Below are 27,852 nucleotides of genomic sequence, written 5' to 3'. Positions count from 1 at the left end.
CTCGTGACACTGTTACTACCATATTTTATAACCGTTGGAACACCTTATATCACGACAAGGCTTTCACAGATCTAGAAATGGATATCAGCAGTTCTCAAAAAGTTTGTACATAGCCACGTCAGCAAATTTTAATTGATCCTATTTTGTTACCAACATTTAGTAATATAAGTCGACTTTCGTAAGATATTTATTACGTAATTGTTATAATTTAGAAAATATAGATACTACTACTTATACTTACTAAAATCTCAATTCATCAAAAAAAACTTGGTAACAAAATAGGAATTTTTTTTTCCTTAATTTTTATACTAACTTTTTCAGAACTGCTCATGATCGACCTTCCTGCTTTCTACACTCTCACTTGATAATGTTGTCTTTATATCACCACAAGGTCCTAATACTCCTAATAGTTCTAGAAGTATCAACATGCCATATCATGGATTAGAAAGGGGCGTCGAACGCGGCGTGTCTGCTTCACATAACATTACTATCATTGTCTATGAAAGAGCGCCTTATATCACCACAAGGTCCTCACAAACCTAGAAGTGTATGAGCGGCGTGTGTCAGCAGTTGAGGTCGTGGATGAGCAGGGGGGTGTCGGACGCGGCCTGGCGTTGCGCGCCGACGCGCTCGAGGACGCAGGAGGCGGAGAGGCGAGCCTCCGCGTCGTGGTCCCAGCACTCTTCCATGGTGTCGCAAAGGACGTTTAGGCCCTGAAGAAAAAATATTATAAGGAGACTAAATACTCGTACCAAGCTAAGCGTTTTTGACTCTAATGTCAAGACGGTTCTACTGCAACGGCTGTGAAACATGGCCCGTGGCACAAGACGTAAGCAGAAGACTTGGTGTTCGTAAACAAGTGTTTGCGGCGAATCGTTGGAGTCTTCTGGCCACGGACCATCTCTAATGCGAAATTACGGGAAACGACTGGATAAAACCCTATAGCCAAAAATATACTTCTGCGGAAATGGCGCTGGATGTCTTACGAAGGCCAAACAACCACCTGTTCAAGCAAGAGTTGACTTGGAATATTTCCGGATCAAGGGGGAGAGGTCGCCCGCGAACTACCTGGAGGCGCTCGGTGGAAAAGGAGGCTGGCTCAGTGGGCCTGGACTGGGCGCGCCTGGAGGAGGCCGCGTCGGACCGGGAACAGTGGAAATCCGGAAGGATTCCTAAGAGCCCTATGCCCCTGATGAGGGTCAACAGGATATAATCATCATCATCAAATACTCGTACGAACATGTCATGCTATTTCAGTCAGTCTCAGTACAAGACGTATTCGGTACTGACGAAAATCGGTCCACTATGTCCCGGCCGAGGGTTTTTTCAAAATTTGAATTACAAGGGACTGTAAAGGCAGCCTGTACTGCGCTATCAGGTCTAGTGTCACATCACATCTGTAATAAGAGGACACTTACAGGGTGTTCCCTCCACCGCGGCGGTATAGCTGGCCGCAGCTTCCTCTGCACGACCGCCTCCTGCATCTCTTCCAGGCCGGGGTGGGGCCAGACCTCTTCCTCCAGGGGCAGCCGGTACTGCGCTGTGGGTTCTAGTGTCACATCTGTAATAAGAGGACACTTACAGGGTGTTCCCTCCACCGCGGCGGTATAGCTGGCCGCAGCTTCCTCTGCACGACCGCCTCCTGCATCTCTTCCAGGCCGGGGTGGGGCCCGACCTCTTCCTCCAGGGGCAGCCGGTACTGCGCTGTGGGTTCTAGTGTCACATCTGTAATAAGAGGACACTTACAGGGTGTTCCCTCCACCGCGGCGGTATAGCTGGCCGCAGCTTCCTCTGCACGACCGCCTCCTGCATCTCTTCCAGGCCGGGGTGGGGCCCGACCTCTTCCTCCAGGGGCAGCCGGTACTGCGCTGTGGGCTCTAGTGTCACATCTGTAATAAGAGGACACTTACAGGGTGTTCCCTCCACCGCGGCGGTATAGCTGGCCGCAGCTTCCTCTGCACGACCGCCTCCTGCATCTCTTCCAGGCCGGGGTGGGGCCCGACCTCTTCCTCTAGGGGCAGCCGGTACTGCGCTGTGGGTTCCACGCCGCCTTCGTCACATCTGGAAAAATATAATTATTTAGTACGTGTTATAAGTTTTCACCAGTATTTTTTTTTATTGATGACTGTACATACATGGTTTGTATTTTTACCATTTTATACAATGTGGTTTGATAAATGACTATTCAACACACACTATTTTTTATTAAAAAACTCTTGATTTCAGCATCAAAAGGTTGTCAGAGGATAAATCATCATTAAAGCGATAATACAATTATATTATCTACCTCTTTATTTTACAAAATGTTTAAATATATGTAGTTCAAAAGGTTAACAACTAAAGAATAAAGTCGGTAAGCATAAGATAAGTCAGATTTTTAAAATCACACTTAACTTGACATTGACACAAGAACAAAGTCATCCCACTAATCGAAGTCTAGGAATACAGTAAAAAGTCTCACCTCGACGCTATCTCCCACAGAACAAGCGCGCACGCGTACATATCTATCCTCAAAAATTAAAAATTTGAAAAACCCCCGACCGCGACCTAGTGAACCGATTTTCATGAAACATGGCTAAGAACACTCCCGACTAACTCAGCTTTCAGACAAAAAAAACTAAATCAAAATCGGTTCATCCGTTCGAGAGCTACGATGCCACAGACAGACACACACACAGACAGACAGACAGACAAACAGACAGACAGACAGACAGACAGACATACACACAGACAGACACGTCAAACTTATAACACACCTTCGTTTTTGCGTCGGGGGTTAAAAACGCGTCCTTCGTAAAGTTTATGGCTCCGTCCAACACTTCTGGAGCCATATATCGTCTCGTTCCAACTTGCCCATGCGCGTCGCCACATCCATGCCCAGCCACAAAGACCAGAGCTAAGCCAAAGTTGGCAATGCAGGCAGACATGAAACTTACCTTGACAACAGAGCTTTCTCTACTCACAGATCAAAGTTTAGATGAAAAGACTCACCTGGAAGCGATCTCCCACAGAACAAGCGCGCACGCGTACATATCTATCCTCAAAAACGCGTCCTTCGTAAAGTTTATTGCTCCGTCCAACACTTCTGGAGCCATATATCGTCTCGTTCCAACTTGTCCATGCGCGTCGCCACATCCATGCCCAGCCACAAACACTAAGGCTAGACCAAAGTCGGCAATGCAAGCGGACAAGTCTGATTTGAGTAGGACGTTCTTGGACTTGAAGTCGCGGTGTGCGACGGCGGGCTTGCCGCCGCCTTCCTCGTGCAGGTGCGCCAGGCCGCGCGCCACGCAGGCGGCGATGCGCCACGCGTCGGCCCAGCTCAGCGTGTGCGCTTTTAGGTAGTCGCAGAGGGAGCCCTGGGGAAGGTTTAAAAGTTTTCATAAATGTAAGGCCTAAGAAGGTCGGAGCTGACCGGGCGTCGGGGCGGGCGAACAAGCGTCCACCCTATGAAGCGTCGACTTAGCCGTGACCCACACAGAAGCGATGCGAGTCGTAAGACGCGCCTCAAGCGACGCGGCTCACGCGGCGTCACGCAACACTCAAGCGAGGAAGCGCGAGCGTGACGCCGCGTCGTTTAAGACGCGTTTACTATACAATGAACGAATTTTTTAATGATGAAAGTTGGACTATATAATACAAATGGGTGTGTAATGATTGGTATAACTTTTTTTTGTATAGTAACATTTTATATAACAGCATTTGGTATATAATCAAAGGATATAATAACTCACTTGACATAATTAACATTTGGTATAACCACAAAACATATACTTTTATTTTGTATAATCATTATTTCGTATAACACTTATTTATAATAACCGTTATATGGTATAACTATCTATTGATATACGACTAGTATAATATAACTAGCAAACATAAAACAATTCATGAATTAATTTTATTCTTTTTTGAAGGGATCACAGTTCTAACCTAACCTAACCCATTTTTCTGGTAGCAGTGCGTTGTGTGTAGGGGTTAAGGTCCGACCGAGAACGATATTTTTGTCTCGGCCGAGAACGAGACCGAGACCGAGATTCACAGACCAACCCCTATAGACATCTATTACAAGACGACTCGCGGTCGCCAGCCTTCCTAGTATTTGCACTGATATAAGCGCGGGCGCTCGCCGTGCCCGATCAGTATCGACCAAGTAACAGACCCGAAAGCAGCGCGTGTTTTTCGCACAAAAAAATTGGAAAAGGGTATTTTGATGCCTTAAAGATGTCCACCTGTAGTGTGAAATGGTGTGGAAAGGTAACAAGAAGCTCAAATTTAAAAACAAACGGCATTACATTCCACAAATAAGTCATATTTATAATTTATTCAGAGCCGGCATAGGTCAACTTACATTGGCCACTTACGCGTCAGTAGAGGGACAGTCATACTTCTGTCCCTTTTCATCTGGCGCGACTGCCCGCCGTCCTTGAAACGGCCAATCACAGCGCGCTTAACACATTCCCCGCCCGCTCCTCGCACCCCAAACACTGGTGACTCGTATCGCGAACCAAATATACAAGACTGCCACTCTATAGGAGGTTCTCTGTGCCGAGATTCAATTTGATTCTCGGCCGAGACCGAGACCGAGAATTTGTAAAACAGTAAAAAAATATGCCATTTTTACAAAAAAATGTTTTCATAATCGAAATTCACTATTAATCAGGAAACCAATAGTATGTTGGGTCCTGCTTAGTGTTTGGTTCCGTAACTACCCAAACCTACCCGCGCTCCTTACCTATCTACCGTAGCAAAATAGACTACGTCAGTGACAAAAACAACTATACGGCTCGCCCGGTGGTAAGCAGTCGTCATAGCCTATAGAGGCATGCAATTTCAGAGGTTTTACACAATCGGGATACCAAACGGGCGATATAACAAACTGAAAGCTAAAAACCGGACGCGAGTGCGCAATAAATTCAAAATCGCAGTCTCGGTTTTGCCGAGAATCTCGGCCCATTTTGGCCGAGAACCGAGACCGAGATCTCGGCTCGATTTTCGGCCGAGAATGCCGAGACCGAGACCGAGATCTCGGTCGAACCTTAGTAGGGGTCACAGTTCTAACCTAATCCACTTTTCTGGTAAATGATGGATCTAATTTATTGTACAATTTTATTTGTTTTATTTGTGCTTTAGAAAGAATTTGTGTTATACCATTTATTTATTATCGGAAATAAGCATTATACTCAAAGTATGTTATAATAAATGTTATTCGAAAAAAATATCGTTATATTAAATAAGAATTATACAATTTGTTAGTATATTATTTGTTGTTATATGATTCAATAATTATATCAAATGATCGTTATAACGACTAAAAATATATCAAAAAAAGTTATATTGATCGATACGCACCCAATACAAATTAATTTAGTTATGATTAGTAGGATTATTATTGGTATTTTTACTGTAAAATTTAATGCGGTATGATTGACATTTTTATTATTATTTTTTAGATGTAAATATTTTATGCGTGAATTGTCGTTTATTAATGTGAAGTAGGCTAATATTATTTTATTTTAAAATCCGATATTGTACACCCTAGTAAGGTAATCATGTACCTACCTGACCAAATGTAATACCAAACTGTACAAATGAACATGATTTACAATGGAATAAATGAATATGAATACTTCTTTCCTATACAAAATGTACTGAAGAGACGTTTTTAAAATTACACTGGCGGCGTGGCGCGGGCGTCCGTTCCGCGTCTTACGACGTACGTCCCTTCTGTGGACGCCTTAGGACACTTCTATGATCTTCAATTGTTTGACATGCACGCCGCACGACCCACCCCAATCGCGTCCAATATGAGCGTGCACTCATGCCATACACTAAGAATGTGCAATTAAGGGCCAGTTGCATCAACCACAGATATCAACTTCCCGCAGAAATCTATGGAAATTCGCATATAAAAATTTTGCGAACGCTAAATACGGCAACAGACGGTTTGGTGCAAGCCCTTCAGTTCCTCTAAACTAAACTATCGAATAATTCCTCTGTTTGGAAGGAATACCAAAGAGGATGTTTTCTGTTTTACCTAAACTTTACGAATTTTGTATTCTTAGTGTATAGAATTAGTAATTATCTAACAACCCACTATTAGGCGTGCGGTATGCTTTGATAAGCAGATCAAACTTGTCATTAGATTCCAACCTATTTAATTTCCATTAGAATGTACATTGTTTATTTTAAAACTATTATTTTTGAAATGACTTGTGTTAAGACTTAAAAACTGGCAGCTGAATTTTAATTCTAAGCTGTCCAGCTCAGTTTCGTAAAATAAGAAGGTTAAAAACAACCTCAATAGAATCTGATAAGTCATAAGTCATTTATTCATAAAGGTTATTTACACGTTATAAAATAAACAAAAGAAAAAACACATTAAACTAAACATTAAATGTGTCGTAGCAGCCATTGAGGTATATGTACTAACGTACCAGAGGCGACGTTGCCAAGCGAAAACTCTGCACATGCTGACAGATGCGCGGGGTGCGGGGAGCGGTTATTTACGCGTAGAGTAGGTCTACCACCAGATGTGACACATTATTATATTCTGCCTAACGGGAATTTTACATTATAGTTACTGATACTAACCTTCTCATGATATGCAGTGATAAGCCAATATTCGGCTTGTAGATTATCTCCCTTCTTATCCACGCCAATATAATGCAGGATATCCGGGTGCTCCATCCTCGGGAGCCTGTAGATCTCCTGCTCAGCCAGCCAGGACTGTTTGTCCTGCAGTGGAAACACTTTGACGGCCACGTCCTTCTGCCCGAGCTGCGCGCGCCACACGGCCCCAAAGCGCCCTCTGGCCCTCACTTCGCACAACGTCACTAGGCCAACTAAGTCCACTGGCTCATTGTCCATTCCCACTCCCATAGATGGCGGCCTGGATAGTGATCCTTCGCCATTGGCAAGCTCAGCGAAGGTACTGCCTTTACGCCGTCTATACAGAAGATAACAGCCAACAAGAGCAATGAAAAGTATGAACAGTGGTGTTAAAGTATATGCGATTATAGCTTTAGTGTCATCATCAGTTTCGGGAATCCTTTCCATGGGTATTTCTTCTCCAGGTGCATCAGTGGCATCTGGAGGAGGTAAACCAGGGAATGTGTCATTGGTGTTGCACATGTCCCCTTCGCAGCAGCAGTGTAGTAGCAAGAGTTTGGCGCTGTGTGTCCGGCATGGCGAGGGTTTGTCACTGCAGGAGACTGTGTCGAGGAAGCAGCCTTTGAACTGCAGTGTTGAGGTGTTTGTCGTTGTGTTGTAGTGCCAGAGCTGGACACAGTGGTTGCTCTTATCTTTCTCCACAGGTTGGCAGTCCTCTTTCTGGACAGGGTCGCAGGTGGGATCGCTTGGGTCGCATATTGGTGGGGAGCCGTTGTAGTACGCACAGTAGCGAGTCTCGACGCCGCCGTCTTTGGGGCGCGGCGGGAGGTGCTCCTCCTGTGGTGGTAGCCCCAGAGCTGAGTGGATACCTAGAAAAATATTTTTATTACTACTAATAATTCTTCATGATATAGTAGTTCATAGTTTCTAGTGTTTCTACAAACTCTGTTATGTATCAATATTCTTAGTCATCTACATAATGTCAGATGGCAGTTATTTTCTCAAGAAAAATATACATACTTTTTCTTGCTAAGACATATTATTAATATGCTCCAAAAAGTCCTTTATTTCTAATATCAGGCAAAGAGACATTAGGTTTCAAAAGTCGTATAAAAACCACCATTATTTCCATCATATCAAGATTCCCCTTTCAAAGTTACCAGTATTTATGTGACCCTGATTTACCCTAATGCACCTTAATTCAATTAGGTATCTCACATTTTTATAGAAGACCCATTCTTTAGTCAGTTTAGGCAATTGAAAATCAACCCTAATAATAAATAATGTAACAGAGAATATTTTTGTATTCAAAACTTTGTTAAATGGACTAAGTATTTAATGTTCATTATTCTATGAAATTGTGACGATTGATAATTTGATCAATTTCTGTCATTTTGAAAATAAAAGAAATGGAACATTTTCTACCTAGAAAACTACATCTTAATCCATACTAATTTTATAAATGGGAAAGTGTGTGTGTCTGTTTGTTTGTCCGTCTTTCACGGAAAAACGGAGTGACGAATTGACGTGATTTTTTAAGTGGAGATAGTTGAATGGATGGAGAGTGACATAGGCTACTTTTTGTCTCTTTCTAACGCGAGTGAAGCCGCGGGCAAAAGCTAGTAATACATAAATTTGTAAATAATATTGTTATGTTTATTCTGTAGACTCCTCCTGGATAAAAGCTTGCTCATGCTATTTCCATCTGTCTTTACCTCTGTGCTTTGCCATTCCTTGCCTGCAGAAGCCACTTCAGAAAAGCAACATCCTATGTGTGATCAAATAAAAGTAGTTCCATTCATAAGATTTTATTAATGACTAGAACTTTAGTATCTTGAACAAGGCACAATCTATCCCACAATACAAACAATTTAGGACAAATGGGTCAGCCACTATTTTGCATAAATGATGCAAATTCAAACATTGCTACTAAAACCAAGAGTAAAAATAGATGAACTGTACAGCCTATGAAGATATGTAGATATAGGCATAAAGATATGCTTGCCCTTCAGATTCAGCATGTAACACAATCAAGAACTGTATTATAGAGCTAATAAACACTAATCCATTTCAATACTATGAGATTTATCTTCACTAACAAAGTAAACATATCTCACGATCACTGCAGATAACGCGACCGATATACAAATATATTCGCATTCGGTCTAATTTCCAAATATAGCGCCTTTGCGGCTAGCAGTCACATAAAATTGTTTACTCAAAACGTTACTTACCGAGAATAAACAACGTCGCAAAGCATATCTTAGCCGCCATCGTGATGAACGTAGCCATGATCAGGCTCCGTTGCTCACTGACCCTTCGACGCAAACCGATGTTATTTTTATTCTATCCCCCGACATAGAAGTCTATTTAGGAATTCCGTGCCATAAGTATATGACAGACAAACAACGCACATAAGATTGCTTTCAATCTCGGATCACTGAACACACAATCCCATAGAATATTAAGTCCAGGAAGTCCGCAGGCCAACAAACAACATAATAAATCTAGGCAATCACGTTAATTGAGTCAACTTTAATTTTAATTCCGAAAATAGAGTGGATGCACGGAAAGCTTCCCTTTTTTGACATTTGCAGTGTGAATGTTACTAGTTGAAAAAAAAAATGTGCACTTATGCAGGAGCATATTTGAGTCATTGTTTAAAACGTTTTCGAGGCTCCTATGCGACGCCATTTTGTGAAACTATTGACACTGACAGCCAACGTACTAGCGTTGTGTTGGTTGAGTGTATTTTACGTATTTCTTTGAATTGTGTAAAATATTTAGACAATATCTAGGCTAAGAGAATAAGTAAGAATATAAAAAATATAAGAGAAGCACTCGGGGTGCCAGTTTATTGGCATCATGCCTTCAATAGACATGATGGGTCCTCCGGGACAGCCGCTAGACGCGGCGCCGGAGGAGCCTCAGGCGCCCCCACCGCCGGTCATCGGGATCATTTACCCACCACCAGAAGTCAGGAGTATCCTTTTTATCACCAACTTTCTATCCAAGAGATACAAATGAGGTTGCAACAGTTCTTGAAACATAACCTAGTTTGTGTATTTACCTGTATTTTTTTTGTATTGACCTTTTATAATTCTGTTACTTCATTTATATAAATTATAAATAGATAGTTTAAATTATCTCCTTATATTCATTTTGGCGTTTATTCTGTATCCAACAAAAGTAGAATAACCCTAATAGGGGACCCTTATAATCCCTTTTCCCTGCATAACATAGATTAGGAGATAGTGGTACCATAAAATTTTATTTCTGTGTTAAATTAAGTTCCAGCATAAACAAGATCCTTAACCACTTTCAAAGATATTGTGGATAAGACTGCAAGTTTCGTAGCCCGCAACGGGCCAGAGTTCGAGGCGCGTATCCGGCAGAATGAGCTTGGCAACCCAAAATTTAACTTCCTCAACTCTGGAGACCCCTACCATGCCTACTATCAGCACAAGGTCAAGGAGATCAGGGAAGGGAAAGGTATTGTATAAAATATTTGTTTATAACTTTTATGTGATTATCTAAAACTTAACTACAGTTTTATTTTATCACTCTTATATCCTTACTGATACACATGTAATCCTGGTAGTACTCAAATTGAAATTTTGTCATTTGGAGGGTATTTCAGGGCATAAGGATTAAATAAACCTTGCTACAAAATTTCTAACACCTAAGAAAAATACTGATGCTATAAAAGAAAAGAGATCCAAATGGACATAATATGATGATGATCATACATCAGAGTTTTGGAAGCGGGAATGAATTTGTGTATTTATAACTCAATAGTAACTTGAATTACTGAAATATAGATTAAACTATGTAACTGGCTCCAAATGTATCTAGAAAAGTTAAAGTAATGTCTGTTGTTTATCATTTTCACTGTTTTTGGGCTAGTGTAAATCATTCCCGCTCTCAAAACCCCGATGTATGATGATGATGATGATTATCTTTGCTCAACATAGTGGACAAGACATGTTATTTAGAAGTGCGTGTTGCTAACAATCTGCAATGGTCTCAGACACGGGCCCGCCGCCATCAGCGGGCGGACCGCCCGGGCTGCGCGGCGCGCTGGCGCCGGCGCAGGCCGCGCGCCAGCAGGAGCTGCTCAAGGCCGCCGCGCCCGCCGAGCCGCCGCCGCCACGCGACCCTCCCCCGGACTTCGAGTTCCTCGCTGACGCCCCGTCCATCTCAGCCTTGGAGTTGGACATCGTCAAGCTGACGGCGCAGTTTGTGGCAAGGAATGGAAGACAGTTTTTGACGGATTTGATGAAAAAAGAGGAGAGGAATCATCAGTTTGATTTCCTTCGCCCGCAGCATTCTCTGTTCCAGTACTTTACTAGGTAAGTTTTGTAGCATCACCTCGAGGTCAAAAAATATTTAATAAAATAATTTGATTTGTTCCCTACATCTTTAACACTTTAAGACGATACGGTAGGGGTCAATTCTCCATACAAACGCTCTCGACTATTAACTCCTTGGTTTTTGAAGATAGAGCAATGATTTTTTTACCACAGATTGTTATTATTTTTATCTGTGTCGGACCGTTTCGATTTTTTTGATATTCTGTTTTTTAAAGACTCTAGAGCAAATCAAAAATTTCCAAAAACGGCCTTTTTCATTGTGGCGCAAAAAAAGGTGTGATACTCAAGATTGGTAACAATTAACCAAAAAAGCTAAACGGTCCGACATAGATTATTTCATTGTTATTCAGATTCTCGAATTTCGTTCCGATTGATTAAGTTTTGAAGGAGGAAAGAGTCGAGAGCGAAACCTCGATTTTAAAGATTTTTTTGAAATATCTTTTGACTGAGTTGTTCTTAATGGACAATTTTTTTTCGATAAATCTAGTTAATAACACTTGTATATTTAACTAAAATTCCCAAGATGAAAGGGGGGCTCCTTTCCATTTTAGCATTTTCGCTACCGTATCCTCTTAAGTTCTTGCGTTTTGTACAGCACACCTAATAATGTTATTTTATCGCGTTCGACCCGTGGGTCTTAAAAAATATTTTTTAACTAGGTTGCTGGAGCAATACACAAAGGTGCTACTCCCACCCAAAGAGCTAACATCGAAGCTGGGCCAGGAGATCCGCACCGGCGCCCTCGACGCGGCCCGCGGGCGCGCCGCCTGGCTCGCGCACCAGGCGCGGCGCCGCGCGCAGGACGAGGCCCGCGTAGAAAGGGAGCGCCTCGCCTACGCCTGCGTCGACTGGCACGACTTCGTAGTCGTAGAGACCGTCGACTACCCCGCCGGCGAACCCGGCGACTTCCCGCCCCCGACCACGCCGCTCGAAGTCGGCGCGAGAGTGTTAGCGCAGGAGCGCGGAGTCACCGCTCCCATCGACGACGACACTGAAATGCAGCTCGAGTCCGAATCGGAGTCGGAGAGCGAGGACGAGGAACTGTCGACGATGGAAGATCGCACGCAGCAGCAGCGGCCGGACGACACCCGCGTGCAGGACATGGAGGAGGACAGCTCGTCGAGCGAGGACGAGCGCGCGCCGGCGCCGCCACCACCACGCCGCCCTGCGCGCGAGGAGGCGCCGCTGCCGCCGCGGCCGGACCGCGTCGTCGTCAAGCAGTACGACCCCAAGCAGCCCCGCCCCGCGCCCGCGCCGCCCGGCGACGAGTGGCTCGTCTCCCCCATCACCGGGGAGAAGATCCCGGCCAGCAAGGTCGCCGATCACGTCCGCATCGGTCTGTTGGATCCTCGCTGGTTAGAACAGCGAGATCGCGCGGCGGCCGAACGCTCCGACCGCGACGAGGCGCTCGCGCCCGGCGCGGCCATCGAGGCCAGCCTCAAGCAACTCGCCGAGCGCCGTACCGACATCTTCGGTGTCGGCGACGAGGAAACCGCCATCGGTAAAAAGATCGGCGAGGAGGAGAAGCGTCGCGACGATAGGGTCACCTGGGACGGGCACACTTCTAGCGTAGAAGCGGCGACGCGCGCCGCTCGCGCTCATATTACGCTCGAGGATCAGATCCAGCAGATTCATAAAGTGAAAGGGCTGCTGCCGGACGAGGAGAAGGAGAAGATCGGTCCGAAGCCGGTGACGGCGCCGCCGCCGCCGCGCATGGCTCCGCCGCGCCCCGCGCCGCCGGCTCCCCCGCGGCCGGTGGCCCCTGCGCCGGTGCTGCTGCAGCCGCTGCCGGCGCTGATGGTGCTGCCGCCGCTGGCGCCGCGGCCGCCGCTCATCGCCACGCCGGTGCCCGGCTACTACGCGCCGCCGCCCGTCGAGGAGGACGAGCCGGCCGCCAAGCGCCCGAGGACGGAGGACACGCTCGAGCCGGAATCGACGTGGTTAGGTGAGTTTCGTGTGTCTCTTTCGGTTTGTCGCACTTTTCATATATAATCAGTGACCCTTAATTTTTTTCAAGAGTGTTATTTTGAGTTTGTAGTCAACAACTGACCTCCTTTGAGAAATTAAACTGTAAAAAAGGTAGCATACAAGAGAGAAAAAATACGCATCATCTAGCTTTCCTTCTCTGTTCATGTCTCATGTGACTTAAATTTACCTAAATATGTAGATAACGTTCCTTACTCAGTTGATTGTTTATCTAGGTGTATTTCAAATTACTTTGCACTTCATTTTGCGTTACTTTTCTATACTTAGATTAAAAATCGTCAGCCTGCCTATCCCCGCAAACATTATTCAAAGTCGTGTGTGAAGGCCGATTCCTCCAGGCAGACAATCATTTAGTTTGATACAAAATAAAGTATGTGTATAAAATAAAAAACCGGTCAAGTGCGAGTCGGACTCGCTCACCGAGGGTTCCGTACAAACGTTCAATAGTTGAATCATCAAAATGTTATTCATAGAACTCTACAGATTTGACTAAATCCCTCAAGACTCAATTTCCCACATAACAAGTAATATTTTAATATACTATTTTATTGTTAGACAACGTCCAAATAAAATTAAGACTATTCGACTTCAATAGTTTACGACTTACGACATGTCGCAAGGACGCTCCTGAACCGACCTCATTATATCAGGAAAAACGCGATGTAGGAAATGAGCGTTCAACGTACAGCGACACCTATCGGCAAATTGAGTAAACTAATGCGCGCGAGCTAGTATGGAGGATGATTTTTATGGAATAATTGTTTATTGCGTGAACCGATTTTAACCATTTTTCCTCTATTTGAAAGCAGGTAAATTCATTCTTATTTTGTTAAAAAATACAGGTACAATAAACACCCGCAAGGGTGTTGAAATTGAAAATGTAAATCTGAAAGGTTTTTTATAAATTAAAAAAAAAGTTTTCAAGATACGTGTACGATTATATTTTTCCTGTAATGTTCATTATAATAGCCATGTTTGGTGAAAATTTCATAAATGTATGTTGGTAAACTTCGGAGATAAGGGGGGGGGACGGTATTTTTTTTTACATTTTCCTTCAAAAAACATTTTTTTTCCAAAACCAAAAAATTATAAAAATAGTTTTGATATGTACAGTTTGAGCTCTTTCTAACGATACCCCACTTGACCTAGTTACTTGAAATTTTCAGTTTGCCCCCCTTTCATTTTGGCCATTTTCTATCATTTATATTAATTAGTTAAAAAAAAAATCTTTCAACTTGTAGAGGTTCACAATGTTTATAACTGTTCCAAATTTCATATCGATAGCATAAGTAATTCTCGAGATATTTAACAATGTGACAGACGGACAGACAGACGGACAGAGTCGCACCATAAGGGTTCCTGTTGTACCTTTTTGGTACGGAACCCTAAAAACCTAATGAATAGAGTACAGCTAGCAGCAGTCAAGTCAGAGACACAAAGAAAGACAGGGAATATCGACGCATATCTTATCTTATCCCAATACCACAATCGCCATCTACATCAGACTCTTTATCTTACCCAATTTCCGAGTCTCTTCTCTAAATTTCAGTTTCTTGAGTTGAAAATGTTGAAACTCATACTTACATACATACATACAATCACGCCTGTTTCCCAGAGGGGTAGGCAGAGATCACGGATTTCCATTTACTACGATCCTGACAAACCACTTTCGCTTCACACACTTTCATAACATTTCTCATACACGCTCGTCGGTTTCGAGTACTTCTGACCTGGCCTCTTTGCAATATTTCCCCGATTTGATCAAGAAAAGTTCGCCTAGGTCTTCCACTACCAACTGACCCTTCCACTCCTTTTTCATATACTTTCTTCGTTAATCTCCTCTCATCCATCCTCTCTACATGCCCAAACCACCTTAACATACCCATCTCAATCTTTGTCACCACATCTACATCCACTCCACACTTCTCTCTTATCACGCTATTTCTGATCCTATCACTCAACTTTACACCAGCCATGCTTCTTAACGCTCTCATTTCTACGGCATTCACTTGACTTTGAAGTCTTTTCTCCCACACCCAACTTTCACTACCATACATAAGTGTAGGCACCAAAACTCCTCTATGCACCGCCAGACGTGCTTTTTGCGACACTTTCTGGCTGCCCATAAAAGCGTTTAGTGCTCCATTCACTCTATTCCCAGCATTCACTCTCCTTTCAATATCTTTTCCATGTTTACCGTCCCTTGTAAACAACGTTCCCAAATACACAAACTCTTTCACTTCCAAACTTTCATTATCGATCTCAATTTCGCAATCTGTCATAATCTCATCTCTTTCAAATACCATTACTTTCGTCTTACTGACATTCATTCTCATTCCTTTCCTCTCGAAGGATGCATGCACTCTTGTTACCATCAGTTGTAACTCCTCGGCCGACGACGCAAGTAATACTAGGTCATCGGCATATAGGAGACATTTGACCAGTAACCCTTCCATTCTCAACCCACAATCATAATCTTTCAGATCTTGCAAACAACTATCCATGAATAAATTAAACAGCCACGGCGACGCTACACATCCCTGTCTAACACCCTTTTCGATGCTAAACCACTCAGTGTATGACCCGTTTATTCTCACGCAAGCACTGGAATCCTCATAAAGAGATTTCAGTGCTTGAACGAGTTGACTGCCTACTCCATACATGGACACTACCGACCACAATTCATTCCTCATCACTCTATCATACGCCTTTTCCAAGTCCACGAAAGCGCAATAGACCTTTTGACCTTTGGCCAAAAACTTTTCGGCTATGCATCGTAAGGAAAAGACTTGATCCGAACATCCCATACCCTTTCTAAATCCCGCCTGTGCATCCCATACTTTCTCGTCGGTTACTCTCACTACTCTCTCAATCAACACTTTCGCATACAGTTTTCCGACGATGCTGAGTAAGCTAATGCCCCTGTAGTTTTTGCAGTCCAGTCGTGAGCCTTTTCCCTTGTAAAGAGGAACGATGACGGCCTTGCACCAGTCCTTAGGTACCCGGCCGGTACTGAAGCACAAATTGAAAAGGCGATACAACTGACTCGCTACAATGCCCTGTCCAGCCTTCAGCATCTCGGCGGAGACCTTGTCATATCCTGCAGCCTTACCTGATTTCATACCTTTCAATGCTTTCACAATCTCATCCATGCTAATTTCATCCATTGATAAGTTTCCATTCAAACCTGAGGTTAGCATATTTGCTTCCTCCCTTTCAAACAAGCTTTCAAAATACTCCTGCCATCTCTTTAGAATACATTCTTCCCTATTCAGCAAACTTCCATTCGAATCTTTCACCGATTTTAGCTCAGAGTCTGAACTCTTACCTCTGGCTAGGCGAACGGATTTCCAGAAGAACTTTATGTTCGTCTGAAAATCTTGCGACAATCTTTCATCCATTTGATCATTAAGTTCATCTTTCTTTCTTTTAACTAATTCTTTTACACGCACTTTCATACTTCTATAGTTATCCTTCGCTACATTCACCTCATCAAAAGAGGCTTTATGGGCTCTTTGATTAGCTCGTGCTGCTAACCAATCCCGCCATAGCTTCTTCTTCTCACATACCGCCTCTTGCACTTCCTTATCGAACCACACATTCTTCACCTTTCCTCCTTTGTTCCTTTTACTCACACCACACACTACCCTAGCCACACTTACAACTTTATTTTTAAAGTTGCTCCATAATTCATCAATCTCATCTATATCATCCAAACTTTCAAACTCATTCTTCAATTTACTGACGTACTCTTCACTTGCGCTTTCTTCTTGCAAACATTCCACTTTTATTCGGTCTAAAACGCTAGGGGCCGCACGAGGTCGTGATCGCCACCCTTTGAACAGACCACTTATTCGGCACATTACCAGGAAGTGGTCAGTATGGATACCTGACCCACGATACACCCTAGCGTCCAGAACATTCTTCTTCATTCTATCATCCACGATTATAAAATCAATCATACTTTTCCTCACGTTCTCTGCCTCTCGAGTGTACAAATGTATCCATTTGTGAGAAAACATTGTGTTTGCCACACAAAGGTTCCACTCGAGGCAAATCTCTAACAAGTTCCTTCCATTCTCATTCACTCTATCGTCGCCATGCATACCTAGAACCCTTTCACACCCAACTCTCTTGACTCCTACCCAACTATTAAAATCACCTAACATTATTATCCTCTCATTATCCTTGCACACTCTTAAAACGTCTCTCACTTCGTCCCAAAACATTCGCCTTTCATCCTGTGTATGCTGGGAGTTTCCCGCTCCCTGATCTACAGGAGCGTAAACCCCGAGCACAAATATCCTTATCATGCCCACTTTCATTTTAATCCATATCAACCTGGGACTTACGCACTCAAACTCATTTACACATTCAGCCATCCTAGCGGAGAGTATGACACCGACTCCCTTACTGGCTCGATCTGAGCTTGGCACCCCCGACCAGTACGCCGTGTAAGCCCCATGTGTGGTGGTGTCACATCCCTTCCGCTTTGTCTCATTCACACAAAGGACATCGATCCTTCTTTCTTCCATCATCTGCAAAACCTCATTACATTTCTCATTCATTCCTCCTCCAACATTCAATGTAGCAAAACGGCTCTCCGTGAGCCGCTTCTCGCCCTCGTAAGAAACGAGACGTGATGGGTGGCGTACCGCATCGCCGCCATGCGGATGATTATTGTTTTTCAAAATCTCCATTGCGTTCCCACGAGTAGTAGGGATAACAAGTCCACCCCAGCAGAGCCCTATACTAAGGTAAGGCGAGTATACCTAGTGTCCTATGACCGCCAACACAGACACCCTCCGTTATAAACCAGACTCCCTCTGGCCACGCATCCCTCGGCACGGGTCGGTTTACACCTTGGATTGGGGGTTTTATTTCAGAGTTTTCCTTCTCCTAGATAGGTTGCAGCACGATGCTGACGAGGCCCATCTCATACTTAGTAATAAATAAAACACAAAAAAACATATAAAAATCACAATATAATTTTAAATTATAGCTTAGGCCCTGTACCCATCGATTTAAACTTCTCTAGATACACTATCACCTACAAATTCGGCACTCAAAAGTGTCCGATCGCTTAGTTGCAAATGTGTGCGTCCAGTTGACAAACGAAAACTTCGCAATGTAGTAAAAACTACTTTCATTTTTTTACAAAAACAATGTTATTTCTTAGTACTTAAAGTTCAATTTCAAATGCAAGCAATTGGCGGTTATGACATTAATGAATGTGATCATCGCGAAAGCCATAAAATTTTATTACCGCAGATCGCAGGTGTGCATATTTTTAAAAAAATCTACGTCTTATTGCAACCAACTTAAGTTCAATTTCGTTTGCGCTGCAACAATCTAAACGCCATTTTTACATTGGGAACGAGGATGGACAGAGGCATCATGGGAGTCGCGCTATGAGATGAAAGGCGAGAATGAGGAAATTTGCGGTATTTTTGCGAAAAACTGTTTTAAAAAATCCTATTAGATAGAAAATTTCTTAAGGAACAAAACGTTTGGTATAACATTTTTCGAGATGTTGCGTATTTTAAGCGAAAAAAAATGAGTTTTTACTGTACGATATTTTTATTGATATTATCTCAAACAAAAAAATATATAAGGTACGGCGGGACAATTTGGACTGGGGGACAATTGCAACTGAACTGATTAATATCTCCACGTTTTGCAATGTTTGCATTATTAAATAGAGTCAACTGAGGTATATATATATAATATATATATATATATATATATATATGTGTGTGTGTGTGTGTGTAGGTATGTATATATATAACATATGTGTGTGTGTGTGTGCGTGTAGTGAGTGTATGTGTAGCGATTATGTGAAGGTTAGTTGAGGGATTGTATGTGGTGTGTGTGAGGGTGCACTTGGAGAATATGAATTAAGTAGCTATTAAAACAAAGAAGAATTGAACGATGACATTAATTTATTATTCTACGTATAATTTCTTTCAAAGCTTTGTTTGGGTAAATCTTCTCTCCGCTCCTCAGCTATAATCTTGCGCCATTTTTCCCTTTCAACGTCTTGTTTTGGGAATCTGGAATAAAAAGCTTTTTTATTACTTAAAAACGAATTTGCTATTCCCGGGTTGTTTCTTTTTATAATTAAAGTAATTTATAAGATATGTATTAATATTATTGAATTGAAATCATTTATTTCAGACTTATTGGTCCATAATAATAAATAAATACATACATTATTAATATGAAATAGGCTTCTTTTACAAAAAATATAAATTAGCGACTCCATCATTCCATTTTTAACTATGATCCACTTCATCCATCTTTTGTCGCCGTCCGCTCATTACTAGTATAGCGCGAGAGAAAGAGACAAACTGCGTAAGACCAAATCAAGGAATTTACTTTAATTATTCTAGAAAATAAATGTTTTTTGTAAGTTAGGAAGCCATTTTGACCACAAATGCATAACATTATAAAATTATTAACAATTACTTACCGGAAATACGATACGTCATCCTTTTTCAACGTATATAAGGTGTTATTTTTGCACTTTTTTACGGAGCACTTAGGCATGTTGCCGACACGGCGGATGAAGCGCTACTGACCGCCCAATTGTGCTTAGAACATTTTCAAGCACAATTTGCTGCGGACACATTCTAAGCCGTGATGGTGCATCTAGGTAGTTTAGATCGATGCCTGTACCAGTTGCAGTCGCCACGTCTGTAAAGTCCCTTGTAGTTTCTTTTAAATGGCTAAATACCTAGATGTTATGTCATAAACACCTGTGACGTGACTGAAAATTAAAAAACATCGCTCAGAGATAAGGTTCAAATTAGCATGGCAAAAAATACAACAGTGCAGTCAAAATACGAAAAAGCAAATGTCAATGTCAATATCACTGCCGTATTTCAGGCAATAAGGGCTGTTTTCTCAAATATGAAAAAATCTCAAAAGCAGGACTTTATAAAGACTTTCTAGGAAAATTATTTTGAACTTGATAGGTAGACCAATTTATAAAAGTTGTACGAAAAAAAATTCTGAACTAAGTTTGTAACTATATATGAAAAGTATTTTTATCTTAGATTGCATATTTTAGTATCGTAACGATTTTTCTTTCAAATAAATAGAGAATTATTAGAATAGATTCACGGTGTCTACCGTAAACTGGGGTTACATTGACCAATTTGGGAATTTAAACTTCTCTAGCTTCTACATGCTAGCTATAGCTAGCTTCTACATTTAATGGGTATTTTTATCCATTAAATGTAAAGAAAGAAAAAAAATGGGGCCATCAACTTTTTTAGTCTTTTCCTGCTAAAAATCTAGATAAATAACAAAATAATGTATGCAGAAAAAAAAAACTATGAGATCAAACTTAAACTGACATTGGGGTTACTTTGATACCCTATGTTTTTTTAAATGGTAATCGAATGTAACCCCTTGCAAAAGTATTTTATCTCAAGAAAAGATAAAAAAACGGTTCGCACAGTCAAATATTACAACTCTTTAACGCTATTTTGGGGTTACTTTGATCAAAAATAAAAATTACCTACCATCTTCGAAAAACCAACTTTATTTGCAATTGTTTCAATATTTATCACACGAAGAGATCAAATTATCTGCCTCAATTCAACAAGTACCGTGACATAATCAGACAATAATCAACTATGTGTCATTATGGTCAATGTTACCCCATGCAAGTGATCAAAGGCACCCCACAGAGTAAATCATTAGTAATAAATGCCTAGTTTGACTTTATGATACAAAACTCAATACTTACAATGGTAGGTATAGCTAAGCAGAAACACATTTCTGGCAAGCTACTTAATATTCACTGTGAACCTTTTACTTGAATACCACTACGTTAGTTTAGAAGTTATTTAAACATGAAAAATAGCAACAAACTATGCTTATATTTTAACACGTTATCCGCACTGCCCACGACCATACTTACTTGTTCACTGCGTCAGAGCACCATTTATAAAGGTTGGTTTAAGGTTATCATATGTGTAGATTTCGATAAATTTATTTTATTAATACATAACCGACTACTCATAACATATTAGTTAGTCAGGTTTTGTTCGTAGTCCAAAAGGGTCACCCCAACGTTAGGGTGAGCGAAAATTACTAAATAAAACGACATATTTTCAAAGACAAACCGAAGTTCACACCGCTGGAAGATTTTTTGTGTAAAAAATTAGCATGGAACATATAAAAAAAGTGCTATCGACGTTCAAAAGTCGGTTTTGGTCCTATTCAGCACAAATTACGGTAGTTCATACCCGTTCCGACCCCATGAACCCAAAATCTCCAGAAAACGATGTACTAAGTAGCCCAAATTGCAGCGCCGTCTCTAGGTGAATTGGGTTACTAATTTATGCAAACTACTTAAGTCGCAATAGATGTCATTTCATTTAGTATTTTAGAGGTAACTAGTAAAGAAAAAAGATTCTCATTTGGCCAGATTTTTTAACCGACTTCCAAAATTCAAAATTCAAAAGGTAAAAGGTAAATGTATAGTTTTTTTTTTAATATCACTTCTGGTCCAATTTCAAACCCCACAAATATTAACGGCAAACTGATAATGACATTAAGTTTTTTTGAAATAAATTTGTGACATATGTGGGTAGTTTAGTAATTATAGGCACCGACTGATTGTGGGTAGGTTTATATTTTCGCTCTCTGCTAATAAATCTTGTATGGAACGGACGTGTTTTCTTTGGTGCCTCTTCATCAGCGCTGATCTTCGGCTGGGAGCATACCTTACAAAATTAAATGCCAAAAAAAAGTTTATCAGTAAAAATTACTTATTTGAAAATAAAGTCATAACCGTTTTCATGCTTATACATTGAAATAGATATCACGCACGAAAGTAAGAACGACAAGGCCCCCTAGTGGCTGAGCCGGGAATCGAACCCGCCATGTCTCTCGCTATACCGTAATCCTCTAAGTGCCACTTGCACCAACGAAATTGCGTCCATATACAGAGAGGTCATTCATAAAAACATCACTTTAGGTAAGTTATATATCTTTTATACAATTTGACAACCACTGACACACATCCCAATTCACCCCTCTTCCGACCCTAATCACCCCCTTCGTAAACCTATTCACCCCCTTTGCGACCCGATTCCCCCCATTCCTGATCCTATTCACCCCTCAGGCCGCGGATATTTATCCATCAAATTGAAATTGAAATCGTCTGTCAATGAAAAGAAAATTGTAGTAAGTATGTATAGAACATAAACTTTAGAAGTGTAGGTATACACTACATTCAAAAGGATAACGAACAAATTCTGAGCAAAATTTCACACAAAAATAAAGTTAAAATGAGTAAATAATACAATAAATTTAAATGCCAACTTTGACAGACATTTTCATGCCCCTAAATATATTATTTTCTCTGGAACTACGGAACCCTACACTGACCGTGACCCGACGCGCTCTTGGCCGGTTTTTCTTCTCAATGAAATGCAGAGATAATAAAAAATTACACCTCCCAATTTATAATAATTTTTTTTTGCAAAAATTTCATTTTTGGCACAAGCTTTACCTTAGCCGACTGTACCTTTCTTTCAACAATCATCTTTTGCTCTCCGAGATGTTTCTAAAAACCCCTTACTCAATGGGGATACGACGTTTCATAACAGAGTTCCTCTGACCACCTTTCTGCTCCATCATCAGATCACCTCCATGATACCATAATATTGCATTGTCACGTGATTTACATATGTGTGCAAAATTTCAGCTCAATCAGAAACCGGAAAGTGGGTCAAATTTAGCTTCTACGTTTTGACCCAAACTAACAAGGCAAGTTGAATAAAAGCTTGTAAAAAGGCTTCTGATATCAGATTTGTAATAAGTTTAGTTGTCATAGTTTAAGAACAGATGAGACAGACATATGCAATGACAATATAATACTGCACGTGTTTCGTGAGATGTCAAATCACCTCATACAATTTACCGCTCTAAGGCTTCCCACAGACAGTCTTAAAAATTCATAATCTTAAAAAAAATTTGTATGCAATCTGACAGTTCAAACTGACACTGACAAGACACTGACAGATTTGAACTGTCAGATTGCATACAAGTTTTTTTTAAGATTATGAATTTTTAAGACTGTCTGTGGGAAGCCTAAAGCAACTAAGGTAGGGTTTGTTATTGCACTTTAATTACATATTAATGATTTCTAGCCCGTAAGATATATATTTGCTTTAACAATGGATAGATAATACAATACAATACAAATCCACTTTATTGCACAACCTCTGAAATGTACATAGGAACACACACATTACAATAGATTTAAGATAAGATTTTAGATAATTATGCGAGTGAGAGTGTAATTTAGATTTTTATAAGGAAACAAATATTTTTAAGCGACCCGATCAGATATTTATACGAATAAGGACCCTCCCACATCTACCGTCTCGCGATCGTAGCGTCGGGCCAACTGTATGGCTAAGCCGCGCCGACGCGACGCGGCGTCTTTTTCCATACAGTTGGCCCGACGCTACGCTCGCGAGACGCTAGAAAGAGAGACTATGTTTTTGCCGGTCACGAAGCATCACAATTTTTTGCCGGGAATATGTCGTCATATACTTATGGCCCCTATAGAGAATCGGATATGTTGTCACGGCCGTTCATAGTCATATACGTATGCTGGTGACTGTTCCATGAACATCTGGTCTAGTTGAATGGAGAAGTGCCATTCAAAACGAGCGTTACTTTCTAAACAACGATGAACTTACGGTTACTTACGTGTTCGTGGTATGCACAGGGTAATCTTTAATGAAATTGAAACATTTTTTTATATAAAAATTTGAACCAGAAGCACACCATACGGAATATTGTATTTAATAAATAAGTACTTATATACCCGCCCGCATTTCCCTTTCTTCTATTCTAAGTAAGAATCGATTAATAAGTATCTAAATATGTAAAAATAAATTAAATTATAATTGTTTACATACAACCTGGTTGACAGAATTTGACGTAGGTGCTGTCATATATATTTTTAAAATGACGTACTGTTAATACCAGCGTAATGAAAATTTATTCCAATGAGTAAAAGAAAACATGAAACTCTTTTCAATTTAACCGAACTAGAATGAAATCATTTATACTCATTCGGTTGTGTTCGTTATTTTCTTTAATAATGTGATATATTTTTATTTATTTTTGATGCACAAGCCATGCACATTTACACTTTAAATGAGATTGGATCTCCACCTGACATTATCGACTTACCCTATTTATTTTGAGCACAGTTTTACACTGGTATGGTTTTTCGTGTACGTACACTATTTTCTGTCAAAATATTTGTCAAATTTAATTGTCAACGCGGAGCGACCGGCGACACGTCTGCCTCCGATGAGCCGCTCACGGCGTCTAATCGAAAGGAGAATTCTGACAGCAATGGCGAATGTATGGAAATTTTACGATAGTTTAAATTTAAGGTAAAATTTCTTTGTTGCCTTTGAGAGGAAAAATATAAAAAACCTCAAAACTTGTAGTCCATTTATCTGGCTTTCAGAACTTGCATCTGCTTAAATTTCCATAACCCATCTTTGTTCTTTACGTCTCAAGCGTTTACCTTAACTCGTATGTCTTCGACATATCAGCATTCTGAATCATACCAAAGACCTACTTAAAAATCTGTAGCTTCATAGTAAATTATTTCATATTCCAGCTCGCCACGGAGGCGGTAACGTCGGAGTGAGCGTCATCCTCCCGGCCCAACCGGAGCGCACGGAGTGGCGGCTGGACGGGCGCGCGCTGCCGCTGTCCATCTCGCTGAGCGCGTCCGTCGCCGACCTCAAGAACATGTTACAACGCTCCACCAACATGCCCATTGCTAAACAGAAGCTGCAGTACGAGGTGAGTCACTGGGCAACTTCGTAGCAGATGGCTCACTGCGTAGCACATCTTTCAATGCCGTAGCGCATCTCTCTGCGTTGCATATCAGCCTAGCAGACAAGAGACAACAAACAATGCTACGGATTCTGTAGTATCAGTACTCGTGCTGACATGAGTCATGACCGTACCGCACGAAGGTCATCCACATACTATCTTATCAGTGGGAGCAAGAAAGAGTAATTCTTTTCTTGCTCTCACTGACGTGAATAAACTCCAAAGTCGTATGTTGCGGTCGTTTGTTAGCTACTTATCAGTGAGTGTATTAGATAAATCGCGTAGCGCATCTCACCATACCAAATAAATCGCGTAACTTACTAGGTCAGTTAGTAATATAGGCAAGGTAACTTCTTAGCTCGCTCAATGCGTAAAATAATGTCGAACTTAATAGAGCCAAATTTAAGACGTTTATGTGAATTAGTTTTTGTTGTGAGGACGCCCATAGTGGCTCCAAATAGTTCGTGTAATATTACACACGATGTTGTCTGCCAGTTCGGTTACTTGAACTTGGCTTGACACGCTGCCGCGTGTTTAGATTGCGGACAGTGTTAATTTAGTGTTACCATCTCACACGAATTGACTCCGATTATTTTTCAAAATAAATTTGTGCAAACACCATATAAAATCAAAACAACTCTGGTGTAAAAAACAGTGCTTCGTTTATTCTAATTATAAATGGTTAAACCCTTTTCCGAATGAATTAAAATAATTCACTGTTCCTGATCGGTTTAGCCATTATAACATCCGTTATAAATGCACTGAGACAAAGGTTGAGGTTATGTATGAACAGAGGTTGACAGTCAGTTTACATGTAAAATTGTTGCCATATATAGAATTCTTCATTAAAATAATAATTTTCAAAATTTAGTTAAAGTTGTCTGAATCTAAGGTTACGTGCCCCGTGTGCAAACACCATTTAAAAATTATATTAAGTATAATTTTTATATTAAAAATAATATAAAAATTATAAGGTAAGTCATATAGAACAATTTTGTGATAAGATAATATATTATTACAATTAATAATTTCGCCATTTACGTAAATAATCGTTTATAGAATATAATTATAATGATTAGTTCTGTTAGTTTTTTCATACGCCACACTGAATGTCTCTTCGCGAAAGAGAATGTTACACACACTGACACACTAAATAATGTGACCAGTATAATGAAAATAAAGTCCAACGAGTTAAAATTAATTTTAAAACTCTTTCATTTTAATAAAGTTTAGAAGACAAAAAATACCTATATTTCTTATCATTGTATTAAAGTTACATATATTTTTTTATTTCTCAACAATAATAAGTAGTAAACAACACAAAAAAAAAACGATTTTAAACTGAGACTCTTTTAGACGTGACGATATTTATTTACCTTATTACTTTTGAATACATTCATAGCACTGGCAATCTTTTTGTATCCGTATATAATTTCCAGTGTCAAAAACAAATGTCATTGGAGCAAATTTGGCGACACGTCCGCTCCAAACGAGCCCGATCGGGCGTCTGACTCAATAGAATCTGTTCCCAGTTTTGACGTTTGTATGGAAAATTTACGAAAGTTTATATTCAACATTGATTTTATTCGTTCTCTTTGTAAGGAAAAATATGAAAAGGTAATAATTCTGTAGTCCAGTTATCTAGCTTATAAAATAACATTATTTTAAAACTAAAACACGGTCGTACATATTCAAATTTATGAAGATGCCGACAGGGGCCGACCGCATTTTAGTTACAACTTTAAGTAAGTATGTATCTAAAATTGGAAGTGTTTCCTGATTTGTATTACACACTATTTTGCATACACATACTTAAAGTTTATAATTATCAAGAAAGCCTTTTGTTTGCCTAAAAGGTTTTCGAAGTAATTGCCATTTGATTCGAAGTATTTACTTAATGTTAACCGAACAAACAAAGCTTAAAGATTGAAATACCTTGTCAAGAGTGTCTTCACAATCTCATACATACTGCCAGCGACCCACTAAGCAGGTCGTATCTTCGTAGGACTAAAATGTTGACAGAATGGTGGCCGCTCACAGATGTAAGAAGCGCTTGGCATCCGTTGGCTCGTTGGGTGGACGACATCCGGAAAATTGCGGGTCACAACTGGATGAGACTAGCTCAGGACCAGGACAAGTGGCGTACTAGAAGTGAGGCCTATGCTCAGCAGTGGGCGATAAAGGGCTGATATGATGATGATGATGTTCGTAGGCGTTTTTCTAGAAAAGCCTAGCTGCAAAATACGATTCCTTTTAATAAACTGTAAATAACCATTTATTAACTAATCATTTTTATACATTTATACATTAAACTTTATTTCGTTGTTCACAGGGTCTATTCTTCAAAGACAGCAACACACTGGCTTATTACAACGTGCCGCCAGGCGCCGTTATCCAACTACAAGTGAAGGAGCGAGGAGGACGCAAGAAATAACAGAAAGAGATAGATACACACCACATGTTTATATTATACATGTTGCTATTGTAGTATAAAAATGTAAAAACCTTTAAAAAAATAGCATGTGCACTTATGCAATGCCAAAACGACATGAATTTGTATCTTGAAAATATTATGTTAGTAGAGGAGTTGTACGAGCATTTGTATGGGAGGGGTCATAATAATTCCCACAGAACCGAAGTTTGGTTTTTTTAGTTCTTCGTATGTGTCTTTTTGACATACTAAAAATATAGTAAAATATATTTATGCAAATGCGTTTTTTCGACCGCCAAAAGTTGTATGAAAAATTACTATGACAAAAAATCCTAAAATTTAAAAATCGTCTCTGGTATCAACTTTTGGGGAATTAGGCGGCAATTTTTTTTTTATAGCGTTGATGTTTAGCAAAAATGTAACAATTTTCCACTATTTTGATAAAATAAAAACTAACAAAAATTATAAATTTGATGAAGGGAAGTGATTGAAACATAAATTTTAGCAATGTAATTTTTTTCATAGGTACCACACCATGGTAAAATGCGAGTACGATCCGCC

At 40.6% G+C, this 27,852-nt stretch overlaps 2 protein-coding genes across 3 annotated transcripts; one reads left to right on the top strand and one right to left on the bottom strand.

Moving 5' to 3' along the window:
• Positions 1-293: 293 nt before the first annotated feature.
• Positions 294-9,191, bottom strand: LOC125240007 (activin receptor type-2B-like). Of its 2 annotated transcripts, none has more exons than XM_048147808.1 (5): positions 8,847-9,191; positions 6,595-7,481; positions 2,992-3,359; positions 1,911-2,061; positions 294-713 (listed from the first exon to the last, which is right to left on the bottom strand). In XM_048147808.1, the coding sequence occupies exons 1-5, from the start codon at positions 8,902-8,904 to the stop codon at positions 564-566; spliced, it is 1,614 nt and encodes a 537-aa protein (XP_048003765.1). In that variant the 5' UTR covers positions 8,905-9,191; the 3' UTR covers positions 294-563. The 2 variants fall into 2 exon arrangements, with proteins under 2 accessions (XP_048003765.1, XP_048003775.1); XM_048147818.1 differs by lacking the exon at positions 294-713 and adding an exon at positions 1,539-1,839 and having other exon boundaries at positions 2,004-2,061.
• A 153-nt stretch (positions 9,192-9,344) lies between these two features.
• On the top strand, positions 9,345-27,537 carry LOC125241775 (splicing factor 3A subunit 1). The gene is made up of 6 exons (XM_048150396.1): positions 9,345-9,595; positions 9,940-10,104; positions 10,643-10,964; positions 11,645-12,930; positions 24,640-24,827; positions 27,193-27,537. Exons 1-6 carry the CDS (start codon positions 9,478-9,480, stop codon positions 27,292-27,294), a joined length of 2,181 nt encoding a protein of 726 aa, XP_048006353.1. The 5' UTR covers positions 9,345-9,477; the 3' UTR covers positions 27,295-27,537.
• The last annotated feature ends 315 nt before the right edge of the window (positions 27,538-27,852 follow it).

This window comes from Leguminivora glycinivorella, chromosome 2 (genome assembly GCF_023078275.1).
Source record: "Leguminivora glycinivorella isolate SPB_JAAS2020 chromosome 2, LegGlyc_1.1, whole genome shotgun sequence".
Lineage (NCBI taxonomy): Eukaryota > Metazoa > Arthropoda > Insecta > Lepidoptera > Tortricidae > Leguminivora > Leguminivora glycinivorella.
The sequence above is the reverse complement of the archived record's forward strand: the minus strand, read 5'-3'. Positions and strand labels throughout refer to the sequence as shown.

Coding starts and splice junctions, on each gene's coding strand:
- LOC125240007 (XM_048147808.1), bottom strand. CDS start 8,904: ATGGCTACGTTCATCACGATGGCGGCTAAGATATGCTTTGCGACGTTG. Junction 2,062..2,991: donor CTGTGGGAGATCGCTTCCAG/GTGAGTCTTTTC, acceptor ATATTTTTCCAG/ATGTGACGAAGGCGGCGTGG. Junction 714..1,910: donor CGCGGTGGAGGGAACACCCT/GTAAGTGTCCTC, acceptor TTTTTTCTTCAG/GGCCTAAACGTCCTTTGCGA.
- LOC125241775 (XM_048150396.1), top strand. CDS start 9,478: ATGCCTTCAATAGACATGATGGGTCCTCCGGGACAGCCGCTAGACGCG. Junction 10,965..11,644: donor CTGTTCCAGTACTTTACTAG/GTAAGTTTTGTA, acceptor TTTTTTAACTAG/GTTGCTGGAGCAATACACAA. Junction 24,828..27,192: donor AACAGAAGCTGCAGTACGAG/GTGAGTCACTGG, acceptor CGTTGTTCACAG/GGTCTATTCTTCAAAGACAG.